The following is a 20,999-nucleotide window of genomic DNA, read 5'->3' as shown; positions in this document are numbered from 1 at the left end:
CCCCAGATACAGCAGTCCTGCCCCTACTGTTCAAACAAGCATCCTATTGTCTGCAGTGTTTTCTTCAGGACCTAATATGAGTTTCCAGTGGGTATTTTACTTAGGCTATTTCTTCCTTCGTTGTAGTAAAAAATTTCCAACTGAATTCTTGGTAATATTTTTTTAAGCTCAGCTCAAAATAGGATCAAAGAAAATGTGTATGTTGCATAATGAAATGCTTAAGATTAGAATTGTTTCTTTTTAAGTAGTAAAGAAAGTGATTTACTTAATTTAAGCAGGAAAAACTTGTAAATTTTACCTTTATTTTGGCCACCTAAGAGCAGTGGATCTGGCCAGATCTTTCAATCTGTGTGGGGCCCACATCCTATGTGAAGTTAGGACAAAGGGGGATCTTGAGGCAGTAGTGAGGGAGCAATTTTTAAAAAGTGAACAGATGCTGCTAAAGGAGCAGCATTAATTTTTTACCACTGCTTATTTCCTTCCTCCTCATCAGTTCAGGGTAGAGTCTATCTTTTTTTATCCTAACTCAGTGTCTGCATAGATTCTGGCACATAACAGGGACTCAGTAAACTGAAAGGCTTAGGGAAGTAAACGTTGTTCCTTTTTATGAGGTTGAGAACCCCTATGCAGTGATGCCTGTGAACATTTGATGGATGGATGGATTGAAAAATTGCTTTTAAGAGTAAAAACACTCTTCCAGTTACCCAGAAACAAAACTGTGGAAAGGACTAAAATGCTTCTCTTTCCTTGTCTTTCCTCCATCATACGATCTGCTGACTAGTTTTCCTCTGCTTCTGCTTCCTGCCCTTTCCATTTCCCTTGTTATGCTCCAGGCCAGGCCTTTCTAAACTCACGCCAAGTTGTGGCAATATCTTCCTATTGGTCATGCTCCCTTTATCACGCCCGCTTCCAAGAAGACCATAGAAAAAACACACTCCTCCCATGTCTCCACTTTGCTCTCACACTACCACGCTCAACACTTCTGACCCCAGATATATAGGTTTTTTCCCACACCAAGTGACTCTCTTCAACACCAGCTACGTGTCCTATAATTCAATTCAATTCTGACACTGTCTACCTGGAGATAGTGGGCTCAGTTCCACAAGCCTGACCCTTCCAAACTTCAGATGCCATTCGCAAGTCCCAGGCTGTAACCTATATTTCTGACCGACCGACTGTAAATCTCGGTTCCCATGGCTTTCTCCTTGGATTTGAAAGTTTTCTGGAATGGCTCACAGAACTCAGGGGAACACCTGTTTACGCTTACTAGTTTATTATAAAAGGGTATGCTAAAAGATAAAAATGAACTTCATATGGAAGAGATACATAGGGCAAGGTATGGGGGGTGGAACTCCCATGCCCTCTCTGGGCACACTAGCTCCCTAGAACCTCACCAAACCCTGTATTCTGGGGGTTTTATAGAGGATTCATCACGTAAGCATGACCCATCATTAACTCCACTTCTAGCACCTCTCCCCTTCCTGGAGGATGGAGAGTAGGGCTGAAAGTTTTAAGCTTTTAATCATGGCTTGGTCTTTGTGGTGACCAGTCCCCATCTAGGAGCCAACCAAGAGTCACCTCATTATAACAAAGGACACTACTGTCACTTAGGAAATTCCAAGGCGGCTTTGTGTCAGAACTAGGGTCAAAGACCAGATATTAGAACAAAAGATGCACCTACTGCCCTTTTTTTTAAATGAATTTTTGCTATGATATTTTTTAATAAATTTATTTATTTATTTATTTTTGGCTGCATTGGGTCTTTGTTGCAGTGCATGGGCTTCTCATTGCGGTGGGTTCTCTTGTTGCGGAGCACGGGCTCTAGGCATGTGGGCTTCAGTAGTTGTGGCACGCAGGCTTCAGTAGTTGTGGCTTGCGGGCTCTAGAGTGCAGGCTCAGTAGCTGTGGCACACAGGCTTAGTTGCTCCGCAGCATGTGGGATCTTCCCGGACCAGGGCTCGAACCCATGTCCCCTGCATTGGCAGGCAGATTCTTAACCTCTGCGCCACCAGGGGAGTCCCACTCCTAGTGCTCTTATCTCTCAGAAAATTACAAAGATTTGGGGAGCTCTGTGCAAGGAACCAGGGCCAGAGACCCTACAGTTGGCCCTTGATATCAGCAGATTCGGAACCTATGGATAGGGAGGGCTGACTGTACTACACCACTTTATATAAGGGAATTGAGCACCCACAGATCCTGGTATCTGAGAGGAGTGCTGGAACTAATCCCCCGCAGATACCAAGGGATAACTGTGTATATGTTTTCTATCATTTCACAGATATACTTTTTTGTGTGTGTGTGTGTGGTACGCGGGCCTCTCACCGTTGTGGCCTCTCCCATTGCGGAGCACAGGCTCCGGACGCGCAGGCTCAGCGGCCATGGCTTACGGGCCTAGCCGCTCCGTGGCATGTGGGATCTTCCCGGACTGGGGCACAAACCCGTGTCCCCTGCATCGGCAGGCGGACTCTCAACCACTGCGCCACCAGGGAAGGCCACAGATATAGTTTTATTCTGCTTATTAGGAAAGTTGAGAACCTGCTTATCCTACCATAATGATGGATACATGTCATTACACATTTATCCAGACCCACAGAATGTACAACACCAAGAATGAACTCTAATGTAAACTGTGGATTGTGGGTGATCATAATGTGTCAGTGTAGGTTCATCCATTGTAACAAATGGACCACCCTGATGGGGTATGTTGATGACGGGGGAGGCTGTGCATTTGTGGGGGCAGGAGATGTATGGGAAGTCTTCATACCTTACCCTCAATTTTGCTATAAATGTAAAACTGCTCTGAAAAGTTAAATCTTACTTTAGAAAAAAAAATGATTTATCCACAGTATAAAGACCACAATTATAAACCTGTTCTGTATAACCAAAGAATTGCCCAAACCTTATTTTCCTTTGTTTTAGCTGCATTCATTTTCTTACCCTCTCCTGAAACCTGACTTTCAAGGCCAGATTCTCACCTCCATTAATCAATCACCTACTCATTCAACCAGTATTGATACAGGCTGGCGCTGAGCTGGGCACCTGTATACACTGGCAGACAACACAGTGGTGGTCCCTGCCCTTATGGAGCTTACAGTCCTACTCTTTGGGGCCACACCCAACCCCTCAGGGTCCCTCCCAGCTCTTCCTCTTCTCAGTTCCTAAAATTTATATTGATCTGGTCACCTTTTTTTTTTTAAGTTTAACCCATTTCTTTTCCTCCAGGTCTTCTTTTTTTTTTTTTTTTTTAATATTTATTTACTTATTTTTGGCTGCATTGGGTCTTCGTTGCTGCACGCAGGCTTTCTCTAGTTGCGGTGAGCGGGGGCTGCTCTTCATTGCGGTGCACGGGCTTCTCCTTGCGGTGGCTTCTCTTGTTGCAGAGCACGGGTTCTGGGCACGCGGACTTCAGTAGTTGTGGCACGCAGGCTCAGTAGTTGTGGCTCACGGGCTCTAGAGCTCAGGCTCAGTAGTCGTGGCGCACAGGCTTAGTTGCTCCACGACATGTGGGATCTTCCTGGAGCAGGGCTCGAACCCGAGTCTCCTGCATTATCAGGCGGATTTTCAACAACTGCACCACCAGGGAAGTCCCTGGTATTTTTTTAAATTAATTAATTCATTTATTTATTTATTTGGTTGCACCAGGTCTTAGTTGCAGCACACAGGCTCCTTAGTTGCAGCTCGTGGGCTCCTTAGTTGTGGCAGGCGGGCTCCTTAGTTGCGGCATGCAAACTCTTAGTTGCAGCATGCATGTGGGATATAGTTCCCTGGCCAGGGGTCGAACCCAGGCCCCCTGCATTGGGAACACGTAGTCTTATCCACTGTGCCACCAGGGAAGTTCCTGGTCACTTGTTTGAGTGAGAATATTCTGAGGATTTATTTTTGTAGGGGTCACTTTTTTTTTTTTTTTTGAAGGGATCTTTTGTGCCTATAAAAAATATGTTACATATTATAAAAAAACAAAGTTCATCTTCTACCATCCAGGGATGACTATCATATATCCTTTTAGGGTTGGTGTTTTTTTGTTAGGTGGGGTTTTTTTGTTTTTGTTTTTTATTGTCTTTTTTGTGTGTTATATGTATTATAAGTTTTTCAGTGAAAAGCCTTTTATTTGTGGAAAGCTACTACATTGGTGTTGAAACAAGGTGAATCAGTGGGGATCATAGTGGAGAAAATATAATGAAAAATATAATTTAAAAATTTCTCTGAAGTATTTTTTCCATTTTTGTATTTGCAGAGGGGAAGAAAGGCTTTTGAACTTTGATTAAATTTGGATCAGGTAGTTTCTTTGATCTTGTTCAAAATATTTATAAGTGACTTTAACAACATATTATATTACTTTTCCTATAATCTTTGCCTTTAGTCTGGGATGGCATTAACTCCCTCTAGGTTTTAGAAATCCAGGATTTCCCATGTTGGTAGAAAATGGGATATTAAAAACATCTGTTCTGTTCTGAAGCTATAAATTTGAGTTATGAACAGGCTAATAAGCAGATTTGACAAAAGATCAGAATCAAATTAATGCATGACTTTTAAAAATCCCTTCCTGAAAATTGAAACTTTTGCTTCTGAAAATTCAAACTTCTGGTTAGCAAGTGTTTGTTTGAAAACCATAGGCTAAAATCATTCTTACACTTTCTCTAGAGCAGAACTTGATGAAAGGTGAGACTGTCCTGGACACCAGCCAAAGAATTTATTTTCTGAGGAACCCAAAGTCCCTGATATAAAGCAGCTCCGTCCATGTAAAATGGGAGGGTGATAATTAGCTCAGCTCTTGTTCTGTTGCAATTCATTTTTAATCATAGTTGTGAATAAGGTATTTTGAGAGATGATATGTAATAAATTATGTCCATGAAGTATTTTAATACTACAGAAAGACTTCAGGATATAAGAGGTAAGCACATTTTATCTGCTTGTTCTATTAAATTATAGCTTTTAAATGTAATCTCACTTTCTGTATAAAACAAGTGTTCTTAACCTTTTTAAGTTTAAGCCAGAATCCCTCTGGGAATGTGGTGAATCCTATGGCTCTTGTCTCGGAGTAATTTTTGAAGTTACAGAATAGAATTCGTAAGATTAAGAGGAAACCAATTGGCCTGAAATAAAGACCCTCTGAATTCTACTCATAGACATTACTGCAAAGCCATTCTTTTTCCAATTCTCAGTATAGATTTGACTCGGATTCCCTGCAAGTAACCGAATGCCTCTGTTGCTGGAACGGGCCTTGCCAAAGATCTAGCAAGCTGACTCTGTTGCCAAAGAGTTTCCCTCTTAGTATGTGTCAGAATCATGGGCTCACATCAGGAACTGTTCCAGGGAATTCCCTCGTGGTCCATCGTTTAGGACTCTGCCCTTCCACTGAAGGTGTACAGGTTTGATCCCTGGTAAGGGAACTAAGATCCCACAAGCTGCACGGCCATTTAAAAAAAAAAAAAAAAAAAGGAACTGTTCCAGTTGGAGAAAACACTGAAATTCAGTCAAACTTGAATTCACTTTGGTGTTTATATTTGCTTTATTCTTCACTTAGCAGTTCTTTGGGTAGTAAAATATACTTATCTCCCCAAACCTCAATAATTAGGGTAGTAGGGACCAAATTTGGATAAGAGTTTCCTTAAGTTAGACTTGCCTGCATCAAGGCCATTTCTGTACGTGTGAGATTCTCACTTGATAAACTGGCAGGCTTAAATGTGTCCACAAAGAAAAGCAGTCTCAGTGAAGTCAGGATAATGGATGTTTACATTTGTTGACTTTCCTGTGGGTCTGACTCCCCTAAGGGCATTCTGTATATGCCAAGCCAACATGTCCTGCTAAAAAGGGACCCAAGGGAGATTCTGTCCATTGTAAGATCTGATCCAAAATTTTGTCCTAGGACGAGCCTGGCATCAGGTTTGGTTTGTGAGTCCTTTGGGCATGCCACCTCTGGACCAGACTTATCAAAGTAAGACAGGCCAGGGCTGCCTCATGTGGCTATGCCCTGACAAGGGCTCCCAGCTGAGTTCTAAGTCCAGCCAGCGCTCCGCTTGCCATATTGTGTGTCCTGGCAAGGGGCTGCATCAGCCCAGGAGAAGTGGCCTTTTTAATTCACAGAAAGGCATTGCCAGCTTTCCAAGAACATGAATCTGTGAACCTGAGAGCCCGGAAAGGTCACTTTTCTAACTTAGGCATCTCTGGGCCACATTCTCAGAGGCCGGAACTGACCTAATATTTGAGAAGCAGAATTAGAGCAGAGACTGGAGCACTTTTTAATTAGACCCTGAGTATCATCTCAACTGCTTAGTAAAATATGGAGCAAGAAGTGGTAACCCTAAATGAGTGTCATTTAGTCCATCATAAATTAAGGAAACATTTGTTGAATATGCACCAGACCTTGTTCTAGGTGCTGGGGGATATAAGGATAATTAATTCAGGCTCCTGGTCCTCCTGAAGCCCATGGTTTAGCATTTGTGCTTAAAGGGATACTTGACACTATAGAACCATTAACTTAGCTTTTAACTAGTTTGCTGGCACTCCATATTCTCATTAAGGTTAACTTAGTTTGCAATTTTATCCATACATATCAAAATGATTTTATGTATAGTAATAAAGAGTACATCATTAAAGAATATTCTGAGAGGGAAACATCAATCAATACGTATTTTAAAACATCAACAGTTAAAGACATGTAATACCATTGCAAAAACAGACCTATTGATTAAAAATAATAATTATTATTCTGCCATTGGAATAGGGAGGTAACTTGAAATAGACTGTTGTTTATAAGAATCTAGTGTTGACGAAGTAGGAAGTGCAAGACAATAGAAAGGATTATTTGGTGAATAACCTGTTAAAATTTGAAAAACTAATTAAAATTCATACATTATTGGATACACTAAAAATAAAATCAAAACTAGATATAGGGTGGCGCGGTGGTTTAGAGTCCGCCTGCCAAAGCTGGGGACACGGGTTCGTGTCCCGGTCTGGGAAGATCCCACATGCTGCGGAGCGGCTGGGCCCGTGAGCCATGGCCGTTGGGCCTGCGCGTCCGGAGCCTGTGCTCTGCAATGGGAGGGGCCACGACAGTGAGAGGCCCGCGTACCGCAAAAAAAACAAAAACAAAAACAAAAAAAAACTAAATATAAATAGGCAGAGCACAGAGGATTTTTAGGGTAGTAAAAATACTCTGTATGATACCATAATGATGGATACATTTCATTGTATATATTTGTCCAAACTCATAGAATGTACACCAAAGTGAGCCGTAATGTAAACTGTGGGCTCTAGATGCTAATGATGTGTTGATGTAGGTTCATCAGTTGTAATAAATGCCCAACTCTGGTGGGTGATGTTGATACTGAGGGAGGCTGTGCATGTGTGTAAGCAGAAGGTATATGGAAAATCTTTGTACCGTTCCCTCAACTGCTCTAAACATAAAACTGCATAAAGTCTTAACTTAAAAATAAAAAATTACATATGAAGCATTAAACTATAGGAAAAGCAGGGAAAAAATAAAATTGGTTATTTATTAAAACTCTCAGGGTAGGGAGAGGAGGAGAGATGATTTTCTAAGCCCCCCAAATTAAAGAAATTATAAAGGAAAATATTGACACCTTTCAACGCTTCTATATAATAAAAACATTATAAAGGTTTAAAATATAGTTGAAATAAAAAGAAACAGTACACCAGAAAACATATTTGTAGCAAATATGAAAAATACTATTTCACTAAGAATATTAAAACTTTTATAGATATCTGGACTAAAAATATGAACAAACAATTCACTCAGAAAAAGTATACATAAGTACACTGTGGCATGTTTAAGATCCTCTGAATCATAAATATCAATTAAAATAAGTTATCAGTCCCCCCTACTACATTAGCAATAAAAAACTACAATACACAAAACTGGCAATCATTTAATGAAGCTGGTATTTTCATATATAAATAATGATATTTTAAATTGGTATATCCTTTTAGGAAAGGTTTCTCATGATATATATAAAGTACGTAAAAAAAACAAAAACATTTTCGTTTCCATTGATATTCTGCCCCCTCCACGTACACACCCAAAATATGAAGTATAGAAAAAGACAAATAAATCAAGACATTGACCACTGTTACTTGTAATTAAAATAATCACACAATTTATTATTCAAACCTAGTACCTTTAAAGAGTGCAAGGGGAAAAAAAAACAAAAAAACAAACAAACAAAAAACAATGAATAAAGAGTGCAAGGGGCAGTATTTATAGTAATACCTGGACAACAGGTATATGGCAGAATCATATGGGCAAATTAGGATGTATGGCCATCCAATTTATAACAGCCAAAACAAGATAACTAAAAAATGACTTAAGTCTAATAATAGAGTACCTAAGTCCCATATCATATATCCCTGGAGTGGCATGTTTGCTACTCCTATGTATTAAAAAAAAATGTGCGGGTTAGAATACTTTAAATGTGCTATAAAATTCTATATATTATTAAAATTAAGTAAAGTCAAACATTTATAAAAATAGAAGGAAAGGGCTTCCCTGGTGGCGCAGTGGTTGAGAGTCCGCCTGCCGATGCAGGGGACACGGGTTCATGCCCCGATCTGGGAAGATCCCACATGCTGCGGAGCGGCTGGACCCGTAAGCCATGGCCGCTGAGCCTGCGCGTCCGGAGCCTGTGCTCTGCAACGGGAGAGGCCACAACAGTGAGAGGTCCGCGTACCGCAAAAAAAAAAAAAAAGGAAATACTTCAAAATAAATAGTTGTTTTAGAGAGATGTTCATGGTATGCTTCATGATACTTTAGAATGAGAGTCATTAGTTTTTCAATCTGGGTCAAGCCTACTTATTTTATGTATGGGGATACTGACACCCAGAAATGCCACAGGACATGGTCAGTCACATACATACCTCTGCTAGACATGGCTGGACAAAGAAAGTAAGAATCTGTCTTCTCACTCCCAACAAGGGCTCTTGAGCTCTTCGTCAAGCCACCTTCAAGATGGCAGCAGTGTGTCTTACAACCTGATAGTTGATCTTTATTTTGGTATTTAAAATAACCTCTACTCTGTTTCACAAGTCAGGATGATTTTAGGTGGCTTCTTTTAACATTTGAAATTTTGGCAAACAGGCTTTCATTGACTAGACTTATTATTCTCTGGATCTCATAATTCTGTATTTTGTTGCTGAGTTCATTACATATTTAGGGAGGAAAGAAGAAATCTAGATAATACAAAGCAAGACATGTCATTAAATTCAAAACACTTGACTTTGGAACGTTACCCGGTCCTATATGCTAATTTCCTCTGTGCTCTGCCATCAACCGTTTCTGAGCACACAGTCCAGGAATCTTACTGGGTGCTGTTGAATTTAAAAGTCCCTGATTCCCACAGATGACTCATTTTTAGGAAATGGATACTGTACCTGTGAATCATTTTCTGCTGTAAGTTGATTATTCGTTGATTGGGCAATCACGGGATTGTTAAGACTTACTAGGAGCCCATGTATTGAAAACTTAGACCTCTAACAAGATATGGTATTTGTTGGGTCCTCATTCTTTCACTCTGGGTCTCATATATGAGGACAAAGTTAACTTGCATAGCTGTTGAGTCTGCACATGCTATGTTTTGGTTAGTTTTGTGCTGCTAATGTTGGATGATGGTGATGATGGGGACTGATTAACTTTTAATCAACGATGCCACCTGGTGGCCAGAAAGTACATTTTGTGGTGTCCAGGCATGCTGTACCAACCTTTTTTTCTTTGATATAAATAACCTCAGTAGCATTTGAGGCATTTTTATTACTGAAGTTTTGAAGAATCCTTGTTTGGTTTGGTGGAAACAGGAAAGTCACAGAATACTACAAGTCCAACATGGCAAATTGAGATGACTCCTCTGCTCTCCTTGATTTTTTAATGAAGCTCCAGCAGGGTGCTAGGACCTAAATGATATGTAGTAAACAATTCCAAATGACCAATGCAGGAGTGTCTGTCTGGTTTCCCTTCCTGCGTTTCACCTGGGTTATGACAGTCACTGGGGCAGCTGGTGATTTCATTGCTCATTCCATCTGACTCAGAGGGTAATCAGTCTCGTTCTTCTCATTCTGTAGTTAAGGCACTAGTGATTCTTAACTGAGGGGATCATGGTCTTGTCTTCCTAGAAAAGGTAAAAGGTAAAAGTTCTCAAAAGGAGTATGTACTGCAGTGAGATGCCCTGAAAATATGGATGAATACATGAGAAAGTTGAATTTCTAAAATTCAGTTTTGGAAAGGTGAATTTTGCAAGTTGAGTTTTAAGATTTTTTTTTTAATTGGCAAGGAAAGTAAACCTTAACCCCATTTTCTCCTTGATTAATAACATGATTTTGCAACATTTTCATCCTGGGTTTTCTGCACAGCCAGTTTGTGTATTTCCACTTTGCTCCTAAAAGTTTAGGTTGGCGAGCAGCAGCTGAGCTTGAGTACAAGGAAAGAAAATGCGACTCAGAAGCTTATTGGGCTCAGCACAGTGATTCTGAGGTCAGGATTTCCTAATATGGACATCTTCCAGTGACCTCTTTTGGTTTAGAGAAATGTCTCAGCTTGCATGGATATGCTTCTGTATTAAAGAACAAGAACTGAAGACAAAATGGGAACTTGCTATGAATCTGATACTTAGGTAAATCTGCTTTCATTTCCACACTCTTCAGCGACCTGCAGCTTTAAGGAACATCCCTTTTGATTAGTGAAGTAGCCCAAGAAGAGTAAGGTTTTCTCCCTAACCCTGTCGCTGTCATGGAAAAGTTAAATATTTTGGATTCACTAAACATGGCTTATATATGGAATGCATTCTGAGTGAGGTCAGAGTGAGATTAAGTTCATTTTTCATCTCCAGATGAGTCTAAGTGTAGTGTATAATCAATGTATTTTGTTGATTTTTGTGGGTTTCTTATTTATTTGGTTGGAAGAATTGCTCTCCAACTTTTATGTTCAGATTACTTTCAGATCTAAATTGCTTGTGATGGTCTCTGGCAAGGTAGAACCTATGCCGTGGTGCACAGAAGCTTAACGTCGTCATACACGATATCTCGCTGTGGCTTGTTGCCAGGGCTGGTTATTTATAATGTGCATATCTAGACTCACACACGTTCTTGGATCACTGTGTCAAAGATGTATAGTTTCAGCAGTTGGGTCTGTATGTTAGTCGTCTATTAAGTTTGAAAATCTGGCACTAACGTCCAAGTTCCCCTTTGTGCCTTTGAGCATGACTTAATAAATCCATGGGTTGAAATTATATCTGTTCCATAATATTGCTAAATGGAGATTGGATCTGATAAAAATGCATTCAGTCTTTTAATATGCCTTTCCTCTTTCCATTTCCCAACTCCCATGGGCATTAGGATTGGTTTCAGCCTTTATTGCCTTTTACCTAAAATAAGACACAATCCTGTCTAAAAAAAAATCATTTTTTAAAATTCATTAAGCATTTCTTGTCCCTTGCATGCAAAGTCTCTGGCTAAGTGCTATGAGAGATAGAAAGATGAATCAGATGTAGGCAGGCCCTGCCCACAGGAGCCTTGAGTCTAGTGAAAAAGAAAATGATAGAAGGCATACAGTAACTGCTGTGTAATGTGTTATTCAAAGGGAAAGAATATTTCTTTCAAATGGAAAGTTTGGTAAGAGAGGAGGAATTTGAGATGAGCCTTGAAGAATTATGAGTAGAATTTTTATACGCAGAGACAGAGAAAGGATTCAGAAGAAGGGAACATTAAAGACAAAAAGTATGGAGCCAGGGAACACATGGGAAGTGTTTAAGGAATTGTGCAGAATCAGACTTAAGAACAAAGGGCCTGTGTAAGGCAGTAGCAAGAGAGAAAAGCAGAAAAGTCAACAGGGACCGTGTAGCGGAGACTTGAAATTCCAGGAAATAGAATTTGTTTTAATCTGAGAGTTAATGGGAAGTCATCCAACATTTCTCAACAGAGAAGGAAGTATTACCTTGAAATCCTGTAACATTCCTTGGTTACAGGATTTATGAAATATAACCTATTGCCTTAAATTTTTTTTCGTATTACTAGAAGCACTATATACATGTTGCTTGTTTACAGACCATCTTTTTTTTTTTTTTTGTGGTACGCGGGCCTCTCACAGTTGTGGCCTCTCCCGTTGTGGAACACAGGCTCTGGACGCACAGGCTCAGCGGCCATGGCTCATGGCCCCAGCCACTCCGCGCGGCATGTGGGATCCTCCCGGACCGGGGGCATGAACCGTGTCCCCTGCATCGGCAGGCGGACTCTCAACCACTGTGCCACCAGGGAAGCGCCCCAGACCATCTTCATCTAGACCAGGGTTTCTCAACTGCAGCCCTATTGACGTTTTGGTGCAGATAATTCTTTGTTGTAGGGCTGTCCTGTGCATTTGTAGGATGTTGAGCAGCGTCTCTGGCCTCTAACCACTAGATGCCAGTGGCATCCCCTTTCCCCCAGTTGTGGTAATCAGAAATGTCTTCAGACATTTCTAAATTTCTCCTGGGGGGCAAACCTGACCCCATTTGAGTACCACTGGTCTAGACAAATGTATTGCATTTTTCTGGTGTTCTGGGTATTGTTAGACTCTTAAGATTGCCAGATCTCAGAGTTCCTTAGACATTCAATCTATTGATGCTTGAAATTTGGTACTAAAACATGCATCTGATCTTGAGATTAAGGTACTTTGTGCGTGTTGGAGTTAAAGAGCTGAACTGGGCATCAGGAGACCTGGGTTCGGGTTCTGGTCCTAGCTCTGCCACAGAGAGGTTGTATTACTTGAGTGAGACCGTGTCCTCGGTAGCCTGATTCCTCATCTCTAAAATCACCAGTGCAACCTCTCAGGCTCTTTCTAGCTCTGATTTTGTGTCCTGATTTCAAATTGACCCCAGGGCTTTATTCTTTCATTTTTAGAAAGGTAGCACTAACAGAATGAATATGTATATTAACCAATAAGGCTGACTAGAGTATTGAATAAGAAAGACAAATGTTTTTTCCTTAGTGCTTAATTGTACTAAATACCATAACTTTTTTTCCTTTTCTAGACTATTTAAAAAATCTCTTAGAAGACGCTGGAGATTACAGAGACACTCAAGGTAAACAATTTTTGTGGTCTCATGTGTTATAGAAGTTTTTATATTATGTTCATTTGAACCTGGAAAGTAAAAACGTAACAAAACCCGTATACAAAACTGTGTTTTAGTCTTAAGAAGCCTTTTTAAACTCTGTTTTAGGCAAATTAAAATAGAACTAGATAAAGTGGTGCTGGATGCAAGTGAAATTATAGGGGCAAAAGATGCCCATGGTCAGGCAGCCATTGGAGCCAGCCTCCCGAGAGAGTGGTCCCAGCATAGTCTGTTGTCAGGGAGCTTCATCCTCCTGGGCTCAGTCTGTCTGTGCTGGGGTGCATTCACCTTCTCTAGATGTCCACTGCTTTCAAAAACAGAGATTGAACCAGTTGATCTGCAAGGTTCTTTCAAGCTTTAAAATCATGAGTCCGTGAAGTGACCAAACAACACAAATTAGAGATAAGGTCTAAAATAGTCTATTATTCTGGGACTGCTTAATGATGGGCATTAGCCTTACCATCCTTCCACCCCCTCACCCCAGTAGTACTTAAGGGAAACAGTCCATTACCATACAAGGGACTCATTGATATTCATGGGATAATCCACTGTGTGTGTCTGTGTCTGTGTGTGTGTGCATGTATGTCTGCTGTCTTTCTCTCTCTCTCTCTCTCTCTCTCTCTCTCTCTCTCTCTCTCACACACACACACACACACACACACACACGAGGATTTAGTTCTGTTTAGGAGAGTAGTGTCTTTTAAATGTCATAGGTATATCCCTGGTTCTAATCTACAGAAACACATTAGACAAATCCATCTCCACGCCATTCATTTTATGAATTTTGATCACATTCTTGTGCATCCTTTACATTATCAGATTACAAAGCTGAAAGGTTTTTAACCCATTTTTGTAGAAATTCTTATTCATTCTATTAATCATTTTACTTCTTCGGTAACATCTTTTATTCGCAACTGTTATGCTTTTAAAGGTGCTTTTTTAAAGGAAAAGTTTGGAGTGGGGGACATGACATGCTTCTTGTCTCTGGTAAACATATAATTTAGTTGAAGAAGAAAGTCTGTGATAGGGACTTCCCTGGTGGTGCAGTGGTTCTGACTCACGCTCCCAATGCAGGGGGCCTGGGTTCGATCCCTGGCTGGGGAGCTGCATCCCGCATGCATGCTGCAGCTAAGAGTTCGCATGCTGCAACTTGGGAGCCCACGTGCCGCAACTAAGACCCGGCATAACAAAATAAATAAAGAAATATTAAAAAAAGAAAGAGAAGAGTCTATGATACCCGTCAGATAAAGAACAAAGCAGATAGCTTTAAAGTAAGGATGCACTTAGCAGTATAGAATCATTTGGAAGACGGAGGAAAGTGTGAGGATTGAAGAGGCAGAGCTTTGCTTAGAGGGAAGTAGAACCAGAGATGAGTTGATGAGAGATGGTGGACGAGAGGAAGAGTGGGCATTCCAGGTCAGAGTCTGTCTCATGAAGGTAAATATCTTAGACAGATTTTAGCAGATCGGGCCTCAAGAAAACATCTGTCCCAGGGCTTCTGCCTTCAAGGAAAGTGAGTTATTAGCTCCATTTTGCAGGTAAAACAAATAGAGGGCCAGAAATTAAGGAGCTTGTTTAAAGAAAATTACACACTTCAGCAAAGACATGGCTTAGGATAAGCAGTGAACAGTGATGTGCACTGTATGGCCAGAGGCAATGCAGTAAAGTGATGAGATTGCCCAAAGGTGAGGGAAAATGAGACTAATATACCTTTGGAAGATAAGCAGAAGAGTTAAAGGAACAGAGTCACCAGGGCCTCTTAAAGGGATGATATGAGGAAAGTAGAATTGCAGAATGGATGGGGGAGGTCAGAGCTTGGAGGCCAGGTGACCAAATAGCAGCAGCTTTATTACTTCATCCATTCATTAAATTTTAAAGCTTTTATCCCTGTCCGCTGGAGGTTCAAGCAGGCCAGAAAGCAGGGAATGTGTCCAGGGTCACCTCTTGAATATCTGCCATGATGAGTGCCAGATACAGTAAACTCTGATATGTGGTTTGAGTCTCTATAAGGAAATACAGCTTTCCTTTAATAATGGTGATAATAATACATTTAAAGACTATAGAAACCTCCAGGGTTGGTACCAGAAAGAGTATCCCTTGGTAGGTATAGTAGCTGGACCAAAACACCTCAAACCCTTTCTGGAAATTGATTTTTTTTTTTTAATAGTCCTTTTAGTGACGATTACTGTCATTGCCACACCAGCCTCAGAAGGGCATGCTTCCTTCTTTAACACTCTTACCAGTTTTTCTCAATCGTAGGGCTTCTGTCATACCAGATAACCGTCTTTGTGTGGATTTCTAATTAGCATTGCAGGATGTTTAACATCCCTGGCTCCTACCCATTAAAGGCCAGTGGACCTTCCCAGTCATTGTGACAACTGAAAATTATCTTATACATGTCCGAGTGTCCCTAGGGGAACACTATTGTCTTGAATTGAGAACAACTGTAGCCCAAAAGGAGACAAAGTACAGACTTTTTCCTTTATATCTAGTTATGAAGATGACAAGACTGAAGCATTCAAAAACATGTAATAAAGGCAAGAGGTTAATAAAAAGAATAAAACACAGGTGAAGCTAAATAACCCAACTCACAAAATAATGTATGTAATTTCCTAAGGTCTAGTATGCTTCCTTGTGGCATTTCTTCCCTCTTGGGATCAGACTAAGAGAAGGCAGCTAAGCCCTGACCCTCTTAAATAGCTGGTCCTCATAATTCTGGTTTCCTATCCCAGGATCCTTCTCTCCCAAGGCAGTTTATCCTGGAATGGTCCTCAGCTTCCAGGTAAAATCCTATTCATCCTTGTAAACTTCAACAGAATAATCAAGTCTCAGCACAAAACAACCCTGATGTTCATACTATTGATACACATGGTCTGTAATGTATCTTTAGAGTCTTTCTTTGGCTCATTGTTTCATAAGTACTGTTTTTCCTTGGTTTTGTTCTCATCGAACCGCATCGCCTATATTTCTGCCCACTCACAGTTAACTGATCTCCTGCAGTGGTCCATGGCTGTGAACTAGCCGTCTTGTTGTCTGGAGTTGCTCAGTGTTGCAATTCATTGGTAATGATAGTGATTGAATGCCCCTTCTGTTCCTACATATTTTAGATGCCCTTGCCGTTGTTATAGAGGTAGCCAACCACGCCAATGACACCATGAAGCAAGGAGTAAGTATCTTCATTTCAACGGCTGCTGTACTGTTGAACCTGGGAGCCCGTGCCTTCATATGCTGTGCATTCTCTTTCTGTAGGACAACTTTCAGAAACTTATGCAAATTCAGTACAGCTTAAATGGACACCATGAAATAGTTCAGCCTGGACGGGTAAGTGTTTTAGACTGCATTTTGCAAACTTAATACAATGGATTTAGGCACCGTTTGTAGCTATTTTCATTTGAGTTATGAAAATAGGTTATTTGTTCTTGTTACTCTTCAGTGACCCAATCTGGATCAACTAAGTTCATTCTATCCTTTCAAAACATTCATGATTTAAGTCATTGTGACACGAAGTCCAATTCAATTAGGAGAACGGCAAGGGACCCCACAGAGTATCTGATCAAATAGGATCATTTTATTGTGTAATACTAGCTGACCTCACACAGCTTTAAAGACAATTTCAATTAAAATCTTTAATGTAAGAGATTATGAGGGGAGGGGGAAAATTGGTATTTTGATGTTCTTCATAGAGCACAAAAGTGACTGAGGGAATGAATTCAGGGAAATTACAAAGTGCAATTGTCAGGATGTTGGCTATGCCTCAAGATCAAGTACACACTCAGTCAATTACATTTCAAACCATATGGTACCCCTGGGCTCAGTATTGGAGTTATGAAACTCTGCTGGCTTATCCAATTCCTAAATGACTTACAGGGTTTAAAAAGAAGCCATGGCTGTAAAAAGTAACAAGGAAACTATGTCTGCCCAGCCTCCACACAAAATAATTCTGGGGAACGAAGGTCGAAAAGGAAATTACATGTATATGTATATTGTAGTTGTGTTGGGAGGGTACTAAATGGATGTTTGTTTGGATGAATCAGGTTTTTCTCAAAGAAGGAATTCTGATGAAGCTATCTCGGAAAGTCATGCAGCCCCGAATGTTTTTCCTGGTAAGTGGCCACGTGTGTTTCTGTTGAGCCCGAGGCAGGGATAATTGCTTAATGAAAGGAGACGGTTGTTCAGGACAGATAAGGTTGGCACATTCAGACCGCAGTTTTAGTAGGATCTTTGACTGGCTGGATTGCTTGTTTGCATGTCAAGTGTAGGAAACAAAGTCTTGTATGATACATAACTAGAAATTCGCTTCCTTTTTGAATTTAGTTTATTTCATCTCTGATTTGGAAAAACTGATTCAATCAGTGATTTGTTTTGGCAGATTATAATACCTTAGGTGGGATTTAGAATTCAGAAAACGTTAAATCTGTTACAGAACTTGGAAAGAAAGCACATTTTCTAGAAGTTGCCTTCTAGTAATATTCTAATAGAACATTCTAGGTGGTTCTGGTTTTATAAGCAGAATATAAATATTATATTCACAGTTTTAAACAAAGAGGTAATATTGTTCCTTTATTCCTGTATCTTACCAATATCTTTGTAGCTGAAATTTGTTGCTTTACTTTGTCCTATGAAATGTTTCTACTTTCAGTTTAATGATGCTCTGTTGTATACAACACCGGTGCAGTCCGGGATGTACAAACTGAACAACATGCTCTCGTTGGCAGGAATGAAGGTCTGTGCATCTGTTAGAAGATATATATATATATATATATATATATATATTTTTTTTTTTTTTTGCAGAAGATATTTTTTTACCCAAATGTATTTAGAGAAAAAGCCCTAAGATAATCATCTTCTCATATCCCTATCTCTTCTCTCTCCATGTGTTACTGTTCATTTATTCATTTTTGTAGTTATTTGTTCCCTCATACATTAATTGAGTCATAAGATATTGAGAACTACTATACTGAGAACTACTATAAACAAAATGTGTTATCGGTTTAGTGAAAAATATAAAGATGAATTGAAGCATGATTCTTTTGTCTCCACCTCTACTCCAGTCCCTCCAGGAGTTTAGCAACTAGTTGGGAAGCTAATACGCTGCATATCAATACCTATAAAATAGATAGTAATACATATCACTATAAAGGCACAGTTAAAGTTTGTGGGAGCTCAGAAAATAAAGAACGTGCAGCTTTTGGTGGGACATGGTAGAGGGATTGGTGGTAGTTAGGAAGAGGGAGACTTGAGGAAGTCTTTTTGGAGGAAGAGTCAAGAGCCTTACAGAATTGGTCACATTTGGCCTCGCTGAGATGTAGGGAAAGGCATTCTAGGTACAGGGAATAGTGTGAGCAAAGGCCTGAAGGTGGGGAAGTTGGGCCTTCATGTATGTGGGTATTTAAATTCATCTGGAGCACAGAGCTGATGAGGGAGAGTGATGGTAGATCAAGCTGGATATAAAGGCTGGGGGTGGCTGTCAGCAGTGGGGGCATTGGGCAATTTTAGCTATGCTTCAGCAGTGAGGTTTTCAATTGGATGAGTCTGCTCAATCATTTTGTTTTCTTCCAGGTCAGAAAACCCACCCAAGAGGCATATCAGAATGAACTAAAGATTGAAAGTGTAGAACGTTCCTTCATACTCTCAGCCAGGTAAATTTTAAAAATGTATAGGTGAACATTTGTCAGTATTGCGGAGTCAAACATTTTCCAGCAGTTTTCACATTTAGGTTAACTAGTAAACTTATTTTTTTTCCTTTCTTTTCTCTCCTAATACCATGCAGTTTACTCTTGATTTACCATGTAGGTGGGATGTCTAAGGGCTGATGCAATAGTGTGCTAGAAGTACAATGACTAAAATGTTCCTCTGAATGGAATAATAATGACGAAAAGTGCTTTGCTGATCATTTTTTTAAAGTGGTTATTTCAAGTCATTTTACAGTGATACGTAATGTTTTTAAAAACATCTATTGCTTTATAGTTTACTAGGAAGTTTTCATGTAGCATTCAGAGGTCATAACAAATCTACTGAGGTAGGTGTCATAAAAAGGAGGAAGACTAAGTTACAGAAAAATTGAGTTGCTTTCTTAAGGATGCATAGCTGGCAAAGTCAGGATACAGATAGAAACTTTCTGCTTTTAAATCTGTTGTTATTATGACATACCACATTGCCTCAAATCAGAACCTACAGTGACATATGTGTAAGTCAAAATATATTACCATAATGTAAATCAAGTACTGAGGAAACCTGGGGCTGTGTGACTCATACACGCATATTATTCAGTTTTGGCTGAGTGGTAGAAGTGCATGTGTGGGAGGATTTGACTGGTGAAGGGAGAGCCGCCAACAGCCACAGCTTGCTCCATTGCTGAATCTGCATAACAAGTCTGGGCGGCTCTCAGATCTCACCTTTGACATAATAAAAATAGAGCAAATATTGATGTAGCGCTTACTTTGTGCCAGGGACTACTATCCTGAGCACTTTCTGTGTATTAATTCATCAAATCTTCACAATAACCTTTTAAGGTAAGTTACTACTATTATACCCATTTTATGGTGAAAAAAGCCAACCAGCTGTTAAGTAGCAGAGCAGTGGAGCTGAAATTTGAATCTGACACTAAAATTCATGCTTTTAACCATTCTGATATTGCCTGTGTCTGTGGATGTCAAGGACTCAGACCAAATGTGCTAACTTCCCAAATCAGACCGCAAGAGCATCTCCCTGGGTCGTGTCACTCTTCTGAAATGGAATGGCCACTGCTGCCTGACACCAAATCTCAGGATGACAGGAGAAGACAAATTCCTGTATTCAGGGTTTGTCAAGTGCTTCCCAGCTACCAGCGAAAGCAAGCAGAGTTCCGTCAAGGGAGGGGGCACCTGAAGCATCCTCCAGATCAGTATTTAGAAAGTGAAAGTAGGGGAATTCCCTGGCGGCCCAGTGGTTAGGACTCCGCACTTCCACTGTAGAGGGCATGGGTTTGATCCCTGGTCATGGAATGAGGATCCCATACGTCCAAAAAAAAAAGTAAATGCTTGATCACCTGGAACTATACCCTTTTCTTTCTTTCTTGAGTTTGAACAAAAGTGCAAAGAACATCAAGTCCCTGTACATCAGGCTCCTGGCAAATACTTAAGCCTGGTTCTTAAAATCAAGAGTTATTTTCAAAGATCCGAAGAGGACATGCCTATAGGGAAGTTAAGTTTTCAGTTGCACTTAAGTTTTCTAACTAAAATAGGCTTTTATAAAAACAAAATTCTGTTTATTAAAAATTAAACAATTCAGGAAATGATGGTTGATCTTTCTTTCTTTGGTTGCCTATCAGGTAAATATCTGGATGTCGAGTGTTTTTTCAGATGGGCCTCCTAGACCTTAGTAAGATCATTGGATTTTTAAGTATGATGGGAAACCATCCAAAGATTTTAAGCTAAGAATTGGTGTGACCTCATTTTTATTTTATTTTTTTATTTTTTTATTTTATTTTTTTTGCGGTACGCGGGCCTCTCACTGTTGTGGCCTCTCCACGTTGCGGACCACAGGCTCTGGACACGCAGGCTCAGCAGCCATGGCTCACGGGCCCAGCCGCTCCGCGGCATGTGGGATCTTCCCAGACCGGGGCATGAATCCGTGTCCCCTGCATCGGCAGGCGGACTCCCAACCACTGCGCCACCAGGGAAGCCCTCATTTTTATTTTTAAAAGCACACACTGTCTGCCTTGTAGAAGCAGACCACCAGAGACTAGAGTAGAAGTTGGAAGACCAGGTAGGAGGTTGTAGATGGTGATGTCTGGGCTATAGCTTTATGAAATGGTTCAATCAGGTAGAGCCAATCAGGATGGAGTGAATGTGGGGTATGCAGGAGAATGATAAAACTGGAAAGTTGTTGATAAAAGAAAAGTAAATTTCCACAGGAGGGTTAAGGTGG

At 40.3% G+C, this 20,999-nt stretch overlaps 1 protein-coding gene across 2 annotated transcripts in view; it reads left to right on the top strand.

Annotated features, from left to right (window-relative positions):
* FGD6 (FYVE, RhoGEF and PH domain containing 6) overlaps nucleotides 1–20,999 on the top strand; it is a 109,484-nt gene that overhangs the window by 71,832 nt on the left and 16,653 nt on the right. For both annotated transcript variants that reach the window (XM_027107214.1, XM_027107215.1), the window contains exons 9-14: nucleotides 13,011–13,061; nucleotides 16,199–16,257; nucleotides 16,341–16,412; nucleotides 17,126–17,194; nucleotides 17,731–17,814; nucleotides 18,651–18,730. In XM_027107214.1, coding sequence (XP_026963015.1) covers nucleotides 13,011–13,061; nucleotides 16,199–16,257; nucleotides 16,341–16,412; nucleotides 17,126–17,194; nucleotides 17,731–17,814; nucleotides 18,651–18,730 — 415 coding nt within the window. The remainder of the gene's footprint in view (nucleotides 1–13,010; nucleotides 13,062–16,198; nucleotides 16,258–16,340; nucleotides 16,413–17,125; nucleotides 17,195–17,730; nucleotides 17,815–18,650; nucleotides 18,731–20,999) is intronic.

The sequence above is a fragment of the Aethalodelphis obliquidens genome, unplaced genomic scaffold (genome assembly GCF_003676395.1).
Source record: "Aethalodelphis obliquidens isolate GAN/ISIS:26980383/991018 unplaced genomic scaffold, ASM367639v1 scaffold8, whole genome shotgun sequence".
Classification (NCBI taxonomy): Eukaryota; Metazoa; Chordata; class Mammalia; order Artiodactyla; family Delphinidae; genus Aethalodelphis; species Aethalodelphis obliquidens.
The sequence above is the reverse complement of the archived record's forward strand: the minus strand, read 5'-3'. Positions and strand labels throughout refer to the sequence as shown.